The sequence below is a fragment of the Setaria viridis genome, chromosome 5 (genome assembly GCF_005286985.2).
Source record: "Setaria viridis chromosome 5, Setaria_viridis_v4.0, whole genome shotgun sequence".
NCBI classification, from domain to species: domain Eukaryota; kingdom Viridiplantae; phylum Streptophyta; class Magnoliopsida; order Poales; family Poaceae; genus Setaria; species Setaria viridis.
In genome coordinates, this window is record NC_048267.2 from 11,746,180 (window position 1) to 11,765,896 (window position 19,717).

At 45.6% G+C, this 19,717-nt stretch overlaps 1 protein-coding gene across 1 annotated transcript; it reads left to right on the forward strand.

Moving 5' to 3' along the window:
- Window positions 1-1,351: 1,351 nt before the first annotated feature.
- Window positions 1,352-7,294, forward strand: LOC117854762 (coatomer subunit alpha-3). Its single transcript, XM_034737003.2, has 4 exons — window positions 1,352-1,773; window positions 2,411-2,905; window positions 3,068-6,032; window positions 6,933-7,294. The coding sequence occupies exons 1-3, from the start codon at window positions 1,566-1,568 to the stop codon at window positions 6,010-6,012; spliced, it is 3,648 nt and encodes a 1,215-aa protein (XP_034592894.1). The 5' UTR covers window positions 1,352-1,565; the 3' UTR covers window positions 6,013-6,032; window positions 6,933-7,294.
- The last annotated feature ends 12,423 nt before the right edge of the window (window positions 7,295-19,717 follow it).

The window sequence follows — 19,717 nt, forward strand, 5'->3', positions numbered from 1 at the left end:
AAGTAAACGGAGGACTACGTGTGCTCAATCTTCACAAGTTCGCAAGAGCATTGAGATTGTGATGGCTTTAGCAAGAGTGGGAGTCACCGCAAAAAACATGGATTGGAACGGAGACACCATGCGATGACACGGATCGCCTTTTGTTCGCGGCATGCACAACCATCACAGTGGGGAACGAACGCAAGACAAGCTTCTGGCACTCCGCCTGGGTGCAAGGCGTCAGGCCAAAGGATATTGCGCCCAACATATATGCGATATCCAAAGGGAAAAAAAGGATCTAGCAAAGGCCTTACATGACAACAGTTGGATTAGGGGCATAAACATTCACGGAGGATTGACAACTCAGCACCTACAAGAATTCACAACATTTTGGCGTCTAGCAACAACGATTCAGCTACAACCGCAACAGGAAGACACAATTCGATGGAAGTTTACGTCCACCGGAAAGTATTCAATGGCCTTAGCATACAAGGCACAATTTCTCGGATCCACCAAAGCACCACATTACAAAATAATCTAGTGTTGCTGGGCGCCACCGAAGTGCAAGTTCTTCGCGTGGCTGATCTTACAAAACCGAGTATGGTCAGCTGATCGACTTGCGCGAAGAGGATGGCCTCACTCCTCCGCATGCCCCTTATGTCGAAGACAAATGGAGACGGCCCATCACCTATTGGTCGAGTGCAGATTCACCAGGAGAATATGGAGTCTAGTGGCGGCGTGGACGACACAGCTGAGCATACACCCCTCAGAATGGTGACAAACTGACAATGTGCTGGATTGGTGGATAAACATGGCTAAAAAAATAGAAACCCCTAGGAAGGGCGCATGCTCCATGACGCTACTAATCATATGGAAAATTTGGAAGGAATGGAATAGGCAAGTATTCAATCGACAAGAGATGGTAGCAATCACACTAATGGCAAAAATTGAGGAGGAAGTGGGAGCATGGATACTAGCAGGGGCAAAGGACTTAGCGGTTTTTTCATTTAGAGAGTAATCATGTAAAGTGTGTACTCTAATAGGCTAGCCAACTGTAATTCTCTACTTTATCAATGAAATAGGCACCGTCTCGTGCCCATTCGTTAAAAAAAAAATAGAATGTGGCTTTGGCTATGGAGCTTCTATCACTTTGCACCCACGTTTAGTTTGTCGTGTCACGTAATAATAATGTACACGCGGCAAAAGTCAATTGTGGATTTGTGGCTTCGTTTTACGGAGGTTTTTAATCGCATTTTGCCCTGGACCAAAACGAGCTTAATCCGGGAAATTACGGCAAAGCGTGCGTCGCTGACAACCCGGCCGGGCGTACCCTCTCCAAAGTCCAAACGGGTCAGATCGTAATCGTCACGCCTTCACGGCCAAGCAAGGCTTTGCCCGTCAGATCCCCTTGGCCGAGGAGATCAACACCTTCCGCTTCCTCCCTCGTCCACCTGCATTCTCTTCCTCCTCCCTCTCCCCGCTCCAGATCCAACACCTCCTCCTCCGCCAGGCCGCCACCGCCGAGATTAGATCCTCCTCTCTTCCGACTCCCCTGCTGACTGATCGTCTCCGGGGGAGCTAGGAAGATGCTCACCAAGTTCGAGACCAAGAGCAACCGGGTCAAGGGCTTGGCCTTCCACCCGCGGCGGCCATGGATCCTGGCGAGCCTCCACAGCGGCGTCATCCAGATGTGGGACTACCGGATGGGCACCCTGCTCGACCGCTTCGACGAGCACGACGGGCCCGTCAGGGGCGTCCACTTCCACGCCACGCAGCCGCTCTTCGTCTCCGGAGGTAAACCCGCTGGATCTCTCCTCGTCTCGCCCGGTCTGGTGTGTGATTCGTCATGATGGGGCGGATGTGTTGTTGCGGCGCTGCGCATGTTTAAGCCCATTGCCCTCTCTGAGTGGGGACGTACTTGTTTGTGCGATCCGACGATTGTGTGATCGTGGGCACTTGGACTAGGCTTGCACTTGCTTTGCTCAATTGGATCTCGCTCGGTGAGAATTGCGATCGTTAGGAGAATAGATAGTCTGGTACTATGGGTTGGTCGGATCTGGTACTTGTTTTTTGTCATCTGTGCTTAAGTTGATCTGTTTGATAAAAAAATTCCGTAGTGCTTGGTTTTCCTGTGACTGTAGTCTCAGGGGATTCTATAATCCCTTTTTAGATGATTTGAGAGGTCCTGTGCTGAAAAATTTAGGCCCTACGGAAACAATTCTTAGGAGCACTTTTGTTGAATATGTTGGTTAAAGAGTTGAATACCAGTTTAGATCAGAATAACACTGAAATTCATCCCACCAGCATATCACTTGCTCTTGTTAACAACTACACCACCAGCATTCATGCCTGTCAAATCACTTCACATGCTTGTTTATTTGTGCCTTTCCTTCTTAATGAATGCTTCTGATCTTGCAATGCATTACAATAGGTGATGATTACAAAATAAAGGTGTGGAACTACAAGACTCACCGCTGCCTCTTCACGCTCCACGGCCACCTCGACTACATTCGCACCGTGCAGTTCCATGCCGAGTATCCTTGGATTGTCAGTGCTAGTGACGACCAGACAATCCGGATCTGGAACTGGCAGTCGCGCACCTGTGTCGCCGTGCTCACGGGTCATAATCATTATGTCATGTGTGCCTCCTTCCATCCCAAGGAGGACCTTGTGGTGTCAGCGTCTTTGGACCAGACTGTGCGGGTATGGGATATTGGGGCACTCAGGAAGAAAGCAGTCTCACCAGCAGATGACATTATGCGCCTCACCCAAATGAACACCGATCTGTTCGGAGGCATCGATGCTGTTGTCAAGTATGTGTTGGAAGGCCATGACCGCGGGGTTAACTGGGCCTCATTTCATCCCACATTACCTCTTATTGTTTCTGGGGCTGATGACCGCCAAATCAAACTGTGGAGAATGAATGGTAATGCTGCAAATCTCTTCTGATATTTATGATTTTTTTATATTACACTGAGACTTCTATATAGTGAGGAAACAAGTTAGCATTCATATTTTAGTTATCCTTAAAGATAGAGATGCACATCCGTTGTCTTTCTGTTCCCTAACATTGGCTGTTTTTGGACAGACACAAAGGCATGGGAGGTTGATACTCTCAGGGGCCACATGAACAATGTGTCATGTGTCATGTTCCACGCGAAGCAGGACATCATTGTGTCCAACTCAGAAGATAAAAGCATCCGCATTTGGGATGCCACTAAGAGAACCGGCATCCAGACATTCAGGCGGGAGCATGACCGCTTCTGGATTCTTGCTGCGCACCCTGAAATGAATCTTCTTGCTGCTGGTCATGACAGTGGCATGATTGTTTTTAAGTTGGAGAGGGAACGCCCGGCTTTCAGTGTGAGTGGTGATACAGTGTTCTATGTTAAGGACCGGTTCCTCCGGTATTACGAATACTCCACACAGAAGGAGGTTCAGGTAGCTCCAATCAGAAGGCCCGGAACAGTCAGCTTGAATCAGTCACCAAGAACATTGTCATATAGTCCAACTGAGAACGCAATCTTGATATGTTCTGATGTGGATGGGGGCTCGTATGAGCTGTACATTGTGCCCAAGGACTCTGCCGGGAGGTCTGATTATTTGCAGGAGGCAAGGAAGGGAGCTGGTAGTTCTGCAGTTTTCATAGCCCGCAATCGGTTTGCAGTGCTGGAGAAGAGCAGCAACAATGTTTTGGTTAAGAACCTTAAGAATGAGATTGTGAAGAAAACCTCTCTTCCTATTGCAACAGATGGAATTTATTACGCTGGGACTGGCAACATATTGTGCAAAGCTGAAGACAGGGTGGTAATCTTTGATCTGCAGCAGAGGCTTGTTCTCGGCGAACTCCAGGCACCTTCTGTTAAGTATGTAGTTTGGTCCAGTGATATGGAGTGTGTTGCACTGCTGAGCAAGCATGCCATTATCATTGCAAACAAGAAGCTTGTCCACCGCTGCACGCTTCATGAAACCATACGTGTGAAGAGTGGTGCCTGGGATGAAAATGGTGTATTCATATACACCACTCTGAACCATATCAAGTATTGTCTTCCTAATGGTGATAGTGGCATCATCAGAACACTTGATGTCCCAATTTACATAACCAAAGTTATTGGGAATAACATCTTCTGTATAGACCGTGATGGAAAGAACAAGTTGATAACGGTTGATGCTTCTGAATACATTTTCAAGCTTGCCCTTTTCCGGAAACGCTATGACCATGTCATGAGCATGATTAAGAACTCGCAGCTATGTGGGCAAGCTGTGATTTCTTATTTGCAACAGAAAGGGTTTCCAGAAGTCGCCCTCCACTTTGTAAAAGATGAGAAGACAAGATTTAACCTGGCTCTTGAAAGTGGAAATATCCAGATTGCTGTTGCTTCAGCAAAGGAGCTTGATGACAAGGATCACTGGTACAGGTTGGGAATTGAGGCTCTGAGGCAGGGAAATGTTGGTATAGTTGAGTATGCATACCAGCGGACTAAGAATTTTGACAGGCTTGCTTTTCTGTATCTCATAACAGGTTATTTGGACAAGGTGGGCTTTATGTGTAAGATAGCTGGGCAGAATAACAATTTCATGGGCCAGTTCCACAACGCACTTTATCTCGGGGATGTACGGAAGCGAGTTGAAATCTTGGAGAATGCAGGGCAGCTAGCTCTTGCGTATGTAACAGCTGTCACTCATGGGCTCACGGAAATCGCTGATAGGCTTTCTGCTGAGTTGGGGGAGAATGTCCCTTCTGTATCAGATGGGAAAACTAGCTCACTGTTGATTCCGCCTGCTCCTCTTATGTCTTGTGGTGACTGGCCTTTGTTGAGGGTGATGCGTGGTATATTTGATGCTGGTCTAGATGCTACTGGGAGGGCAGATCAGGAGGAAGACTATGATGATGCTGGTGGTGATTGGGGTGATGAAGATCTTGAGATTGTTGATGTGAACAATGTGGTGGAGAATGGAGATGTCGTTGACCACAATGAGGAAGAGGAGGTGAACGAAGAGGAAGGTGGCTGGGACCTTGAAGATCTGGAATTGCCACCAGAGGCAGAAACACCAAAGGCTGTTGGTGTGGCCCGCTCCACTTTGTTTGTGGCTCCAACGCCAGGTATGCCTGTCAGCCAAATTTGGACGCAGAAGTCTTCCCTTGCTGGGGAGCATGCTGCAGCTGGCAACTTTGACACTGCGATGCGGCTGCTTAGCCGCCAGCTTGGAATAAAAAATTTTGCTCCTCTGAAGCCATTGTTCCTCGATGCACTCATGGGCAGCCATACCTTCCTGCGTGCATTTGCAAGTGCTCCGGTTATACCTGTTGCTGTTGAGAAAGGATGGAGTGAATCTGCTAGTCCTAATGTGAGGGGCCCACCTGCACTTGTGTTTACCTTCTCACAAATGGATGACAAGCTTAAGGCTGCATATAAAGCCACAACCGAGGGTAAATTCCCGGAGGCACTGAGGCAGTTCCTGAGCATCCTGCACACGATCCCGCTCCTTGTGGTGGACTCGCGGAGAGAAGTGGATGAGGTGAAGGAATTGATTCAGATAGCGAGGGAGTATGTCCTTGGTCTTAAGATGGAAGTTAAAAGGAAGGAGCTGAAAGAAGACCCCATCAGGCAGCAGGAGCTGGCTGCCTACTTCACTAATTGCAACCTGCAGAAGGTCCACACGCGGCTTGTCCTGACTAGCGCTATGGGGCTTTGCTTCAAGGGTGGGAACTATGCTACTGCAGCGAATTTTGCGCGGATGCTTCTGGAGAACAGCCCTAATGAGGCCCAGGCAAAGAAGGCTCGGCAGGTTGTGCAGGCCTGTGGGGATAGGAAAGATGGGCGCCAGCTGAACTATGACTTTAGAAATCCATTTGTGGTGTGTGGGGCAACCTTTGTTCCAATATACCGTGGACAGAAGGATGTTTCTTGTCCGTACTGTGGATCTCGGTTCATGCCCTCGGTGGAAGGTGAGCTGTGTAGCATATGCGAGCTCTCAGTGGTTGGTGCGGATGCTTCAGGCCTCCTCTGCTCTCCTACACAATCGAGATAAGTGGCCTTCAGTCTTGACAGGTATGGTTGTATTCAATCATCTGGGCATGTTTGCTTTTTGTGTGATCTGTTTTAGTCTGGTGATAAGGTTTTGGATGCCATGTGGGCGGGCAAGACAACACCTTAAAAAAAAATCTAGTTATGCTTGTATGAGAAGTATTCTATGAATGGCATTTGCTGTGCCTGTCACTTAAGAGTTTCTAATTAATCCAATGCATTGCTTACTCTAGATTAAGTACACCCTGTTTGCATGAAAATTCATGCCATTTAGATTTAATCCTTAGAAATTAAGCATGCTCTGAACATTTTGTCTGGTAGGAATTGCTTTAGTCATGTGGAGTCTGTGCATTATTGAAACTAAGCATGCTCTGAACATTTTGTGCTGGTAGTATTTTTTTATTCAATTGGAGTCTCCGTGGTGCATACACAATGTGAAATGGATATGTGTACATGCTATGAACATTTTGTGCTGGTAGTGATTCTTTTAATCAATTGGAGTCTCTTTGGTGCATAGACAATGTGAATGGATGTTTGTACATGCTGTGGACATTTTGTGCTGGTAGTAATTTTTTTAACCAATTAGAGTCTAGATGCTGTGGACATTTTGTACATGCTGTAGACAATGTGAAACGGAAATGCGTACTCATTCAGAACATTACTCAAGTTTACCTTTTGTGTTCCTTTTGCTTTAATCTTGTACGGTTCTTGCACCTTTGGTTCATAATTCTTGCTGGTCTGTAATGGGATAATAATAGGATAACTTTTGGAGATTTTGGTTCTTGTCCATGCATTCGATAATCCAGTTAATTAACAAAGTCCAATGGTTAGCTAGTTTAGCATTTGATAATTGCAGTTGTCTCATAAGATAGATCTTTGAATTTGTTTCTGTGAAAGTAATGGGTTTGCTTCTTGTTCCAACAGGTTGGTGGCAGCTACCGCAAGCCTGATATTACCAAGCCAGCTGTGATTGTGTTTTTTGTATGGTGATGGTGATGCAAGATGCCAAGATCAAAGGACTGGGTCAACAAGTCGCTAAAGGAACAAATTTTTGTATTTAGTTGAGAATTCCTCCAAATTATATGATGATGTGCTATGTTGGATGGGATAATTTCTTCCTCTTTGGTAACTGCTTATTTGGTTTTCTTGCTACACGTGTACGTTGTAACAGTATTTCGGTAGGTCTTGGGCCGCTCTGGCTTGCAAGTGCAGACTTGCAGTTGCAGGGCATATTCATTCCCAATGACTTGGACTAATAGTATGTATACTCAGCTTCCTGTTAGCTAGCCAGTGTGTGATTTGTGTTTCAGCTATCTCAGAGCATCGTGGCATACTGGCATGGATGCTTGGAGGGTGGAATGCTGCAACGCACTGCACTTCTTTAGCCGGGCTCGATGCTCAATGCTCCTGTATTCAATGCATCGTGTGTGGAATCAACTGTACATACAGGGGCAGGCTTCAATAGTCCCTGAAAAATGTGTCCAATCTTTGTTATCTCAGAGCATAGCATCAGAAGCAGAAAATTATCTTAATTGGCATAGGCGCCTGATCACCATTGCATTTTGCTGCTGTCTCAGCATGCGTGGCTAGTTACAGCTAACAAGTCAAACTGCATTTTGCAACCTCATGCAAACTCAAACAGATTCATGGTAGGCATATGATAGTAGTATGGTACTGGAATGGAAACACAAACATACTTGCAGACCGATGTGCATATAGATGGATCATATGATGCGATCTTGAAATCAGAATCATGTTACCTCGAAGCACAATTACACGACATATTTACTGGATCTTGGGAAACTTTCGAAACAGAGCATGCGTCACATTGAAAATACAAGGGAGACGAATGCCACGTGATTGCAGATTAACGTAAAATACCAACATAGATCACGCAATGCTGCTCACATTTCAAGTGTATGCAATTGAAAAACCCAAGTACTCATGTACTGCGCGTGCTATCTCAATTGCAGCCACGCAGGATGAAACAAGCAAACCAAAGCACAGTATCAGGTGACCACGATGGTCGCTTAAAGGAAAACATACCTTTTTGTCTTGCTTCGGTAGATCCGTCGAAATCGAAATCGGTGCTTATCTTGTCTTTGTTGTCCAACCAGGGTTCTAATCACTTTTCCATGCTAATCAAATACATGCCTTTTTCGCATTAAAAAAAAGGGATAGGAGGCCTGAAGCATCTGCCCCAACCGTGGCAAGCTCACATATGGTACAAAGCTGCCCTTCGATGGAAGGAACAAACCGGGATCTGCAGTACGGGCAGGAAACATCCTTTCGGCCTTGGTAGATAGGAACATATGTAGCACCACAAAAAACAAAAATGGATTTCTAAAGTCATATTTCAGTTGGCAAAAATCATCTTTATCCTAGCAAAGCTTGCCGAACCTGTCGAGGCTTCTTTGCTTGAGCCTCCTGAGGGATGTTCTCAAGAAGCATCCGTGCAAAGTGTGCTGCAGTAGCATAGTTTTTCTGCTTGAAGCAAAGAGCCATGGTGCTTGCAAGCACAAGGCTCATGTGAACTCTCTGGAGCTTGCAGTTTGCGATCAACTCATTCGCTTCATCAACTTCTCTCCGTGAGTCCACCACAATAACAGGAAAGGTGTGTAAGATGTCGGCTAAGCAACCTCATTGCTGTGTCAAAGTTCCCTGCAGCCGCATGCTCCCAGGCCGGTGCTGCTGCTGGTGTGATGGGGAAGGAGGCTGTGGAACTGGGTTGGGAATATTTCCAAGTCGCCGTCGTGGACTCATGGGCTAAGTTTGGGCGAGGGGGTCGTGCGCCGTCGGCCGTTCAACAACAACCAACTGAACAAAAGCCCAAAGGCCAGGAAGGAAGAGGAAGGAAAGCAAACCACACGACAGCGTCGTAAAGCCCCCGCGTGCGCGCCAGCTCGCCTGTGCGGCTCGTGCTCTCGAGCCACGGCCGGCCGGCGAGCCGGCGGCGCATCGCACGGTACCGTACGGCGAGGAGCCCCACACGGCGGTGGCTGAGCCTGCGACGGCGTACGGTACGATACGATCAGACGGCAGGCGACGGAAGACACGCGAGGAAAGCAAAAGCGGGGTGCCTGCCACGACGGCGCGCGGCTGCCTCGCCCCCTCTCGCGTGAGACGGCGCGCCCGGGGCGCCGGGTCACCAAAAAGGCGACCACGCTTTGCTTAGCATGGGAGGTAATCACCTCGGCCTCACCCGCCAGGGCCAGGTTCTCTCTCCCGTTGGTTGCCCATCGGCGTCAGGGCCCTTGCCGTCTGTTTGTTCGCTAGCTTCTTCTACTGGACCAATCATGGCAGCGACATTCCGCATCGCCTCGCCTACCTGGCAGTTTTAACGTATCTACGTGTCGCTGTTCCCTTTCCAGACGGTGAAAAAAAATTGTGGTCAGACATGTTGGATTTAATGTGGGTCAAGCCTAATATTTTATCTAATTAAATCAAATAATTCTTAAATATTGTGCGTAGTATCTAGTTTAGTACCATATGGAATTTGATTGAACGTTGACTCGACTTATATACATGAAATATATTTTGCTTATATTGAAAAGTTGAGAAAAGGGTGAAGGCGTGCCACGCGCGCGCGCCACTGCCACCGCTGAGCCGAGGCGTGCCTGCGTGAGGAGCGGAGTTTTGCCACTCCAGGCAATTAATTCTAGTGACTTCTAATGGAAAGGAGTTTAAGAGTGCCTATGAGAATAAGAGTGCCTGTGAGAATAAGAGGAGAACTCCTTCAACATTCAGAACACCTGACTTGACTCCTCCATTCAACTTCTGAGAATAAGAGTGCATGTGAGAATAAGAGGAGAACTCCTTCAACATTCAGAACATAAAGAGTTCAAGTTCGCTGCCACATCAAGTTACCCCGTCCCTGTTCCTGCAAGCACAGGAGTAGGGAGAGCAGGCCTCCGAAAAATTGAAGTTTCCCCGTCCCTGTTCTTACAAGCACATGAGTAGGGAGAGTAGGCCTCCGAAATCGAACCATCTACGAGTTCATCTGCTTCGGGTAAAGGGCGGCCATCAGGTTTTTGGGGAGTGTCCAGAAGAGACACGACTGCTCATTGGACGAGATCTGTTGCATCGAGAGGAACAACTACATCAATAGAAGCTACGAATGGCGTTGGGTATGCTACTGTTACACTTCATCTTCTAATTTCAGCACTGATTAGTACTGTCTACATGTTCCTGAAGCTTAGATCACCCAAACACTTGCGCATATTTGATGTCACAATCTTGGTAGTATTTTTCTGGATTAAATTAGTACTAAAATTGTGTAGTTTCTTAACAATCCAAAAACCTGATAGGCAATTTTTGGTAACTAGCTTTGCGAATATGCTGAAACCAAATGTTTTTGAGGGTGCTTGTTACAAGAGGTGGCGTCAAAGATGTATTCTATGGTTGACTACTATGCACTGCTATTTCGTTGTTGAACTTAGACCGCTTGGACCGCATACTGCTGAGGATGAGCAATGGTTCAATGATGCGGACACTACGTTCAAAGGGGCAATGATCAGCGTGCTAGGAGACTCCATAGTAGATACATATGTGATGATGGTCATTGGTAAAGAAATGTGGGATGTACTAGAGGCCAAATATGGAGTTTTTGATGCCGATAGCGAGTTGTATGTCATGGAGAAATTTCATGACTACAGAATGGTTGAGGGCCGATCTGTGGTAGAACAAACTCATGATATACAAACACTGGTTAAAGAACTTGAGAATTTTGGTTGTGTGCTGCCGGAGAAGTTTGTGGCGGGTTGCATCATTGCCAAGCTACCACAGACTTGGATAGATTTTGCTACTTCTCTGAAGCATAAGAGACAAGAGTTTGGCATTGCTGACATCATTGGGTCTCTAGATGTTGAAGAGAAGGTAAGAGCTAAAGATGTCCGTGGCAAGAAAATTGTTGAGGGAAATTCTAGTGCCCATGTGGTGCAAAAAAAAACTCAAAATTCCCACAAGAAAAATTTCAAGTAAGAGCTCAAACAAAAGAATACTACTCCTTTTAAGAAAAAGAAGAATAATGTGGAAAAAGGAAACTGCTGCACTTGTGGCAACCCCGAGCATTATGCTAGGGATTGCCCAGAGAGCAAGTGGAAGCCTAAGAAGAAATCTGCCAACATGATTGAGGCTGATGGAGGAACATTGGGGTATGGTAATTTGTTACCTACATTTCTTTCAATTTGTCATACACCTGATTGGTGGATTGATACTGGTGTCAATATTTATGTGTGTTCTGATATTTCTTTGTTTTCTTCTTATCAGGACGGGAGAACTTCATCCTTGCTAATGGGAAATGGAGCACATGCAGTTGTTCGTGGTGTTGGTATGGTTGATCTGAAGTTTACTTCGGGAAAAATCATGCGGCTAAAGAACGTGCAACATGCCCCCTCAATAAGGAAGAATTTAATTATTGGTTCGTTGCTGTGTCGAGATGGCTATAAACTTATGTTTGAGTCCAATAAATGTATATTGTCTAAGTATGGAATGTTTGTTGGTAAAGGCAATGATAGCGGAGGCTTGTTCCACTTGTCTTTATCTGATGCTTGTTTAAATTCTGTGAATCATGTGAGCTATGATAATGAGACAAATGTTTGGCATTCATTCTTATGTCGTGTAAACTTTAGTTGTATGACACGCTTAACTGGTATAAATTTAATTCCAAAATTTAAATTGGTCAAAGATTCTAAATGCCATGAATGTGTGCAATCGAAGCAATCTCACAAGCCTCACAAGGCTGCTGCGGTGAGGAAGTTGGCACCATTAGAATTAATTCATTATGATTTGTGCAAAATGAATGGTATGTTTACCAAAAGTGGCAAAAGATATTTCATTACATTAATAGATGATTGTACTGGATTTTGCTATGTGTACCTGTTAAAATCAAAAGATGAAGCATTGTATTATTTTAAGATCTATAAAGCTGAGGTTGAGAATCAACTTGAGAGAAAGATAAAACATGTTGGATCAAATCGAGGTGGAGAGTACTTCTCAAATGAGTTCAATTTGTTTTGTGAGGAACATGCCATTATTCATAAGAGAACAACACCCTATTCTCCTGAGTCAAATGGAGTGGCTGAAAGGAAGAACTGCACTCTAGCTAAGATGGTTAACGCCATGTTAGAAACAGCGGGACTTTCTTGGGAATGGTGGGGTGAGGCTATATTAACTTCATGTCATATTTTTAATAGAGTTCTTATGAAAAACAAAGAGAAGACACCATTCAAGGAATGGGAGAATAAAAGGTTCACACTCTCATATTTGCATACTTGGGGTTGTTTAGCGAAGGTTAACATATCAGTTGCAAAGAAATGCAAACTCGGACTAAAAACAGTTGATTGGATCTTTCTAGGCTATGCTTTTCACAGCATTGGGTATAGATTTTTGATAAAAAAAAAATCTAGAGTACCTGACAAGTACGTTGGTATAATTATGGAGTCTAGAGATGCTACATTTTTTGAGAATGAGTTTCCTATGAAAAATACACCCAGCACTTCTAGTCATGAATCTATTTTATTACCTGAAACACATGAACCAGTAATACACGCTGATGCTGAAACCCATGTGGAAAATCCAAAGGAGAAAAAAATTAACCTCCTAGGAGGAGCAAGAGACAAAAGACTGCAGTCTTTTGGTGATGATTTCATTGTGTATCTTTTGTGGATGACACTCCAAAGACCATAGAAGAGGCATATTCCTCTCCTGACGCTGACTATTGGAAGGAAGCGGTACGGAGTGAGATGGATTCTATTATGTTTAATGGAACTTGGGAGGTTATTGATCTTCCTTTCGGGTGCAAACCTGTAGGATGTAAATGGGTGTTCAAGAAAAAGCTTAGGCTTGATGGTACTATTGAGAAGTACAAGGCAAAGCTTGTGGCCAAGGGTTATACCTAGAAAGAAGGCGAAGATTATTTTGACACTTATTCACTAGTGGCCCGTTTGACAATCATACGAGTGCTACTTTCCTTGGCTGCCTCACACGGTCTTCTCGTTAAGACAACTTTCTTGAATGGAAAGCTTGAGGAAGAGATCTATATAGATCAGCTTGTTGGTTTTGTAATAAATGGTCAAAAGGGTATGATGTGTAAGTTGTTGAAATCTCTATATGGCCTAAAGCAAGCGCCTAAGCAGTAGCATGAAAAGTTTGATAAAACTTTGACATCAGCTAGCTTTATTGTGAATGAAGCTGATAAATGTGTTTATTATTGGTATGGTAGGGGAGAAGGTGTGATCTTGTACTTATATGTGGATGATATACTAATCTTTGGAAATAATATCAATGTGATCAAGGAAGTGAAAGACTTTTTTGTCTAGTAACTTTGAAATGAAAGATACGGGAGAAGCTGATGTTATTCTTAACATAAAACTACTGAGAGAAGGAAATGGTGTGGTTACTCTTGTGCAATCCCACTATGTGAAAAAGATGTTGAATCGCTTTGGATATAGTGATTGCACATCTGCTCTAACTCCTTATGATCCGAGCGTGCTATTAAGGAAAAATTAGAAAATAGCACGAGATCAATTAAGATATTTTTAAATTATTGGCTCTCTTTTATATTTGGCTAGTGCAACGAGGCCTGACATCTCGTTTGCTGTAAGTAAACTCAGCTGATTTGTTTCAAATCCGGGAGATGATTATTGGCATGCTCTTGAGAGAATATTGCGCTATCTAAAAGGGACTATGAGCTATGGCCTACACTACACTGGTTACCGGAGGGTACTAGAGGGTTATTGTGATGCAAACTGGATATCTGATGCTGATGAGATTTACGCCACAAGTGGATATGTGTTCTCACTTGGAGGTGGTGCTGTTTCATGGAAGTCTTGCAAGTAGACTATTTTAACAAGGTCAACAATGGAAGTAGAACTCACAACATTAGATACCGCCATAGTTGAGGCTGAGTGACTTCGAGAACTCCTTATGGATTTATCGGTAGTTTGAAAATCGATACTGGCTATTTCTATGAATTGTAATAATTAGACAGTGATAATCAAGGTAAATAGTTCTAAGGATAACATGAAGTCAATTAGGCATGTGAAAAGGCGGTTGAAATCTATCACAAAACTAAGAAACTCCAGAGTAATAACACTGGACTATGTCCATACATCTAAGAATCTGGCAGATCAGTTCACTAAGGGTCTGTCACGTAATGTGATAGAAGATGCATCTAGGAAGATGGGCTTGATACCCACTTGAAGTCATATCATAGTGGTAACCTGTCTTACGTGATCGGAGATCCTATGAAATAGGATGGTGTAACAAACTAGTGGTTGACTGAGATGGAGAAAACCCCTTACAATAAAGGTCCAAATCATTTGAAATGCACGTTTCTCTTGTACTGTATGGCAGGTTGGTATATACCTTAATGTGATCCGAGTGGCTTGTTTAAGCAGAGATATTATCCCACAGAATATCTTAGAAGGAACACACCTATATGAGTTCGACTGCTAGTCACGGTCTATGAGATTTGGGTAATCTCTAGATACTCATGAAAGGCCTCAAAGTGTAACTTATATGCTTCAACCAGAAGGGATGCTTGCAGCAGCCTAGTACCAGAAAAGAACTTGGGTGAAACTCACTTCACACAAAACTATCAATTTAAGGCATAGTCCATTGTCCAGTTGCGAATGAACGTAACTCTTGTCCTAGATGGAAGTTCAACTTAACAGTCTCCATCAAAACCCTGATATATCAAAGAACTGTGAATTTAAGATTGTTTAACACGTGCCTTAGAATTTGCTGGAGATTGTTGGATTTAATGCAGGCCAAGCCCAATATTTATCTAATTAAATCAAATAATTCTAAGGCCGGTATTAAATATTGTGTGTACTATCTGGTTTAGTACCACATGGGAATTTGACTGAATGTTGACTCGACTTATATACGTGAAATATATTTGCCACTCAAAGCAATTAATTCTAGTGGCTTATAATGGAGAGGAGTTTCTAGAGTTTAAAGCTGGTGTCTGCGGGGGTTACGAGAGTTACTTCCTAACTCCTCCGTTCAGTTTCTGCCTGTGAGAATAAGAGGAGAACTCCTTCAACATTCAGAACACAGAGAGTTCGAGTTCGCTGCCACATCAAATTTCTCCGTCCCTGTTCTTGTCTTGCAAGCACAGGAGTAGGGAGAGCAGGCCTCCGAAACTGAACTGTCTACGAGTTCATCTGCTTCGGGTAAAGGGCGGCCATCAGGCTTTTGGGGAGTGTCCAGAAGAGACGCGACTGCTCATTGGACGACATCTATTGCATCAAGAGGAACAACTACATCAACAGAAACTATGAATGACACTGGGTATGCTACTGTTACCCTTCATCTTCTAATTTCAGCACTGATTAGTATTGTCTACATGTTCCTCAAGCTTAGATCACCCAAACACTTGTGCATATTTGATGTCACAATTTTGGTAGTATTTTTATGGATTAAATTAGTACTAAAATTATCTAGTTTCTTAACAAGACATTCAGGCCGGATGTACAAGCATCGATGAAATCATGCGATATGGGATCTCCCGCATCACACTATATATATCCCTCCGCCAATATAACCACTACTAGTAGTCGTGTATGATGATGTGTTGGCCCATGACGTGTCAGCAACTAGCATCACGAGTTAGTTACAGATGACACTTAAACTTAGGCCCCGTTTGCAAAATGGCTCTGGCTACTCTGGTGGAGTCACTTTTCTAGTAGAGCTGAACGTTTGGTAAAATGGCTTCTCAAGGACAATATGTGTAATTTTATGGTCAATTAATACTTGGAGAGGGAGGAGAAGCTGGTGAAGTCACTTTCTTATGGCTTCTCCTCAGCTTCAGTGTAAGCCGTTTTGTGGTTTCTTCTCAGTTTGGTGGTGGAGCTGCTTTGAAGTTGTACCCCTTTGAGAAGTCCTATCAAAGGAGCCCTTAGCATTGCCCTTGCCTTCTTGCTTACGTGTCCACTCAAATATAAACGTTTCCACGATGGCAAATTGGCAGCGTAGATATACTCCTATCCACCCAAATACAAACATTTCCGCGGTGGCAAATTGGCAGCGTAGATATACTCCTATCCAGCTTTATTTTACCCACACCATTTTGCATATGTGAACGTACCTAAAACTGGGCTAGCAGGGAACAAGTCACATATACCATACGTGAATGATGTGATCTTACTGTAGCACCTAACGCTGCACCAAAAGATATTCAATCGAGACATTCAACGATCAATTATGTAACTAGACAAATTAAGATGCAATAACATGAGCATTCGAGTTAAGTTGACGAAACAACATCAAAGATTGTGTCATAAATTTGTTGATATATAAAATTTTTTGGCCAAAGGTTGGTTTTTTTAAAGAACCGCACAAGATATTGCGTGTTTCATTGATATAGTAGAAAAATATAAGACTACAGCCCTGAGAGGTCATAAGCAGGAAAAGGAAAAGAAAAGAAATACAAAACCAACTCACCCAGTTGGATTGGGACATCAACGCGGGTCTAACCTCCAAACTACCACACCCGACCATTTGATTGGGACGTCAACATGGCCTCACCACTCCACTCACCACGACAGCACCCACCAACATTCACGCTCATGTATTCGTCAAAACCTCCAAGCGTGGCCTTGTGTCGATAGGAAACTGATAGAAACAGACTGCACCGCATCGAGAAGGCCACCACCATGAGGGACCCTCCACTGTAGTGCCGCAGCACCACACTCCACCTGACAGAGTGATACCATCGAATCCGGACCTCTCGCGCACTGCCTCACAGTCGCCACCATGATAACACAATGTGCAGGGGACCTCACCACATCTGCCGTTGGACTCCACCTCGCTCTCGTCACCTCGAATAAACACCGTGCGCGGGGGCCTCACCACATCCGCCATAGTACTCCACATCACGGATCCGTTTCTTTTATCACCATCAAAGTGGTGAGCGATGTTGCCCCGCTCCACACGGCCACCACCGCAGGTCGACTTTGCCTCGTTGCTTGACCCGCACAAAAACCTCCACCACCATGTCAACAAGCCAGAGAAGTCGCTTGCGCCGTCTTCCGACGATATACCGCACCAGGTAGTCCAGCCAAGCTGAGCAACCCGCCACGATCCGCTGCAAGCTTAGTTGTCCCACGATGCCATTACCGCAAGTGCCGTCCTCAGATGCAGTCCCACGCTGCACTGACCGTTGCCAAGCAACGCCAGCCGCCGCAGTCCGCTGCAAGCAGCCAAAATGACAACCATGCAACAACTCCTGACCGCCACCATAACTGCGATCGCCTCCACGTGGCATCGGCAACACCCGTCAATCTTGCCACGCGACGGAATTGCCGCCGCTAGTTGCGGCTGCCCATGACCAATGGACCAGCAATGCCACAAATCGAGATGGGCCTCTAGAGACGACGCCTCCAAGGAGAGCACGACGCTAATGGTGCTGCCGTCGCTCGTCCAGGATCCGGACAGGGTTTTCATCCAGAGGACCCCATACAACAGGGTTGTGGCTCAGACATGACGCCCCCAATGGGGAGAACGACGCCCTAAGGTGCCGCCATCATCTCCACCAGCAAGAACGCCGGCAAGGGATTTCGCCCGGAGCATCCCAACCCCTCGTTGCATGCTCATGGCTCAGCACTCCCGGACAACAGTCACGGCATCCCATTCGAGGCGGTGGTGGCGGCGCGCCTCCACGCACCACGCCGTCGTACCCCTTCTCCTCGCACGTGGCCACCATCGCACCGCCTCACCATCACGCGTCATCAAGCGTCCCCACGGGGCATCGCCACCTTACACATGTGCCTCACCGTGCGCAGCCTCCTCCACGCCACGTGAGCCCCCACCAATGCCCAGCCACCTCCCTCTCCCGTCACCGCTTCCGCAACTCCTCAATCGAGGAGAGGTGGCCCGATGACACCCGCAGCACCACCTCGGTGCTGCCAGCGCGCCCCTGCACTAGGCATCCCTGCCACGCCTCCATGGTGTCGCTAGCATGCCTTGCATAGGCCACCCCGGCCACGACACCACGCAGTCCCTTGAAGACACAGGAGCTGCCGTGCCACGCGGGTGGGGAAAAGGGGAATCCGCGGCTGCCGTTGCCACCGGCCCCAAGCTGCCGTGTGCGCCAAACCACAGCCTCCCAGATCTACCGGGCCATCGCCTCCTCACCTCCGCGCCTGGGACCAAAGCGCCGTGAGCCGCGCCGGTCACCTAGACTTCCGCTAGGCCCATCACCAGCTATCGCCCCCCGTGCCTTGGGGGTCCGTCGCCCCTCGTCGACGGCGGATCCGGCCTTGGGGACACCAAATCTGCACCTGCTGGTGCGCCAGATCCAACCGCCCTCGCCGGTGCCGCCGCGGGCCACTCCTCCGATGAACGAGGCGACCACTCCCGCCTGGATACGAAGGAGGAGAAAAAAATCCGCCCCGCCACCGCCGTCATTGCGGGCTGCTCGGACTTCCGGCAGCCGGCTCGAGCGGTGGCGTGGCGAAGGGAAGGGAGGAGGGAGGGAGTGGGAGGCGGCGGCGGCGTTCGCCCACCCGTGTCACCCACACGGGAGCGACAATTAATTGCAATTTAGTGGAAGCGTGTGCTCTTGCGAATTTTGACGCTCGCAGTTCAATTTGTCACTTGTCAGTCCAAACAGAAGGTTGGTTCTCTAAAGAAACAAGTGTTCAATAATGCCCGCAAAAAGAAAAGAAAAGAAACAAGTGTTCAATTCATATGGCCTATTATTGGCCTGGAAGGTAGTGTTTTCTTATATTCCAAAAAAGTTGTATATTCTTAACCCTGTCTCTATCTAATCAGAAGATTTCTGAATCCTTGTCCAAGATATCTCCGTACTGCACACATGGCCAACAAATTAAGAAACAACACACATATAGACAGTACAACACAACACAATAGCTGAAATCATATAGACAACTATTAAACACCAGTTCTGTCCCGCAAACAAACACTACTAGGAAAAGTGACAACTGGTTGGAACTTCCACCCGGTACTAGAGAACCTGTCAGGGATCCAAACTTAGATCCAGTACTAATGTTAACATTAGTACCGGGTCCAAAAGTGACCGGTACTAAGTCTTGGGACGAGATCTCATTTTTCTAGTAGTAAAAACATCAAGTTTAATTATTATATACAGAGAGAAACCAACATTATGCACACATTTCACTTCACCCGTAACATATGTCCATTATATTGAAATTAGAAAAAAGTGTATTTTTCATCCTTCAACTATTGCAAAAGTGTAAAATTCATCCCTCATATTTCATTTGGTGCAAATCAACCCCTTAACTATCTAAACCGGTGCATTTATCACACCACCTTAGTTTAACAACAATTTAATGACGGTTTATGCCATGTTATCATCTAGCTAATCACTACTTAGTGATGTAATATGCTGAGTCGAAGATATAAAGCTAAAAAATAATAACAAATCCTCTAAGTTGGCTACCCCATAAAAATTTTATCGGAAAAAATTAACGGAACCCATTCACGTACACCCCGAACTATTATAGAGATTGACTCAATATTAGACAAATATTAGACAATTAAGATGATTACGTGACCTAAACCAGTTATATGACACGAAACCATTGTTAAACTAAGATGAGGATGATGAATGCACCAGTTTAATTAGTTAAGTGGCTGATTTGCCCCAAATAAAATATGAGGGATGGATGCCACACTTTTGCAATACTTAAGAGATGAAAAGTACACTTTTTTCCTTGAAA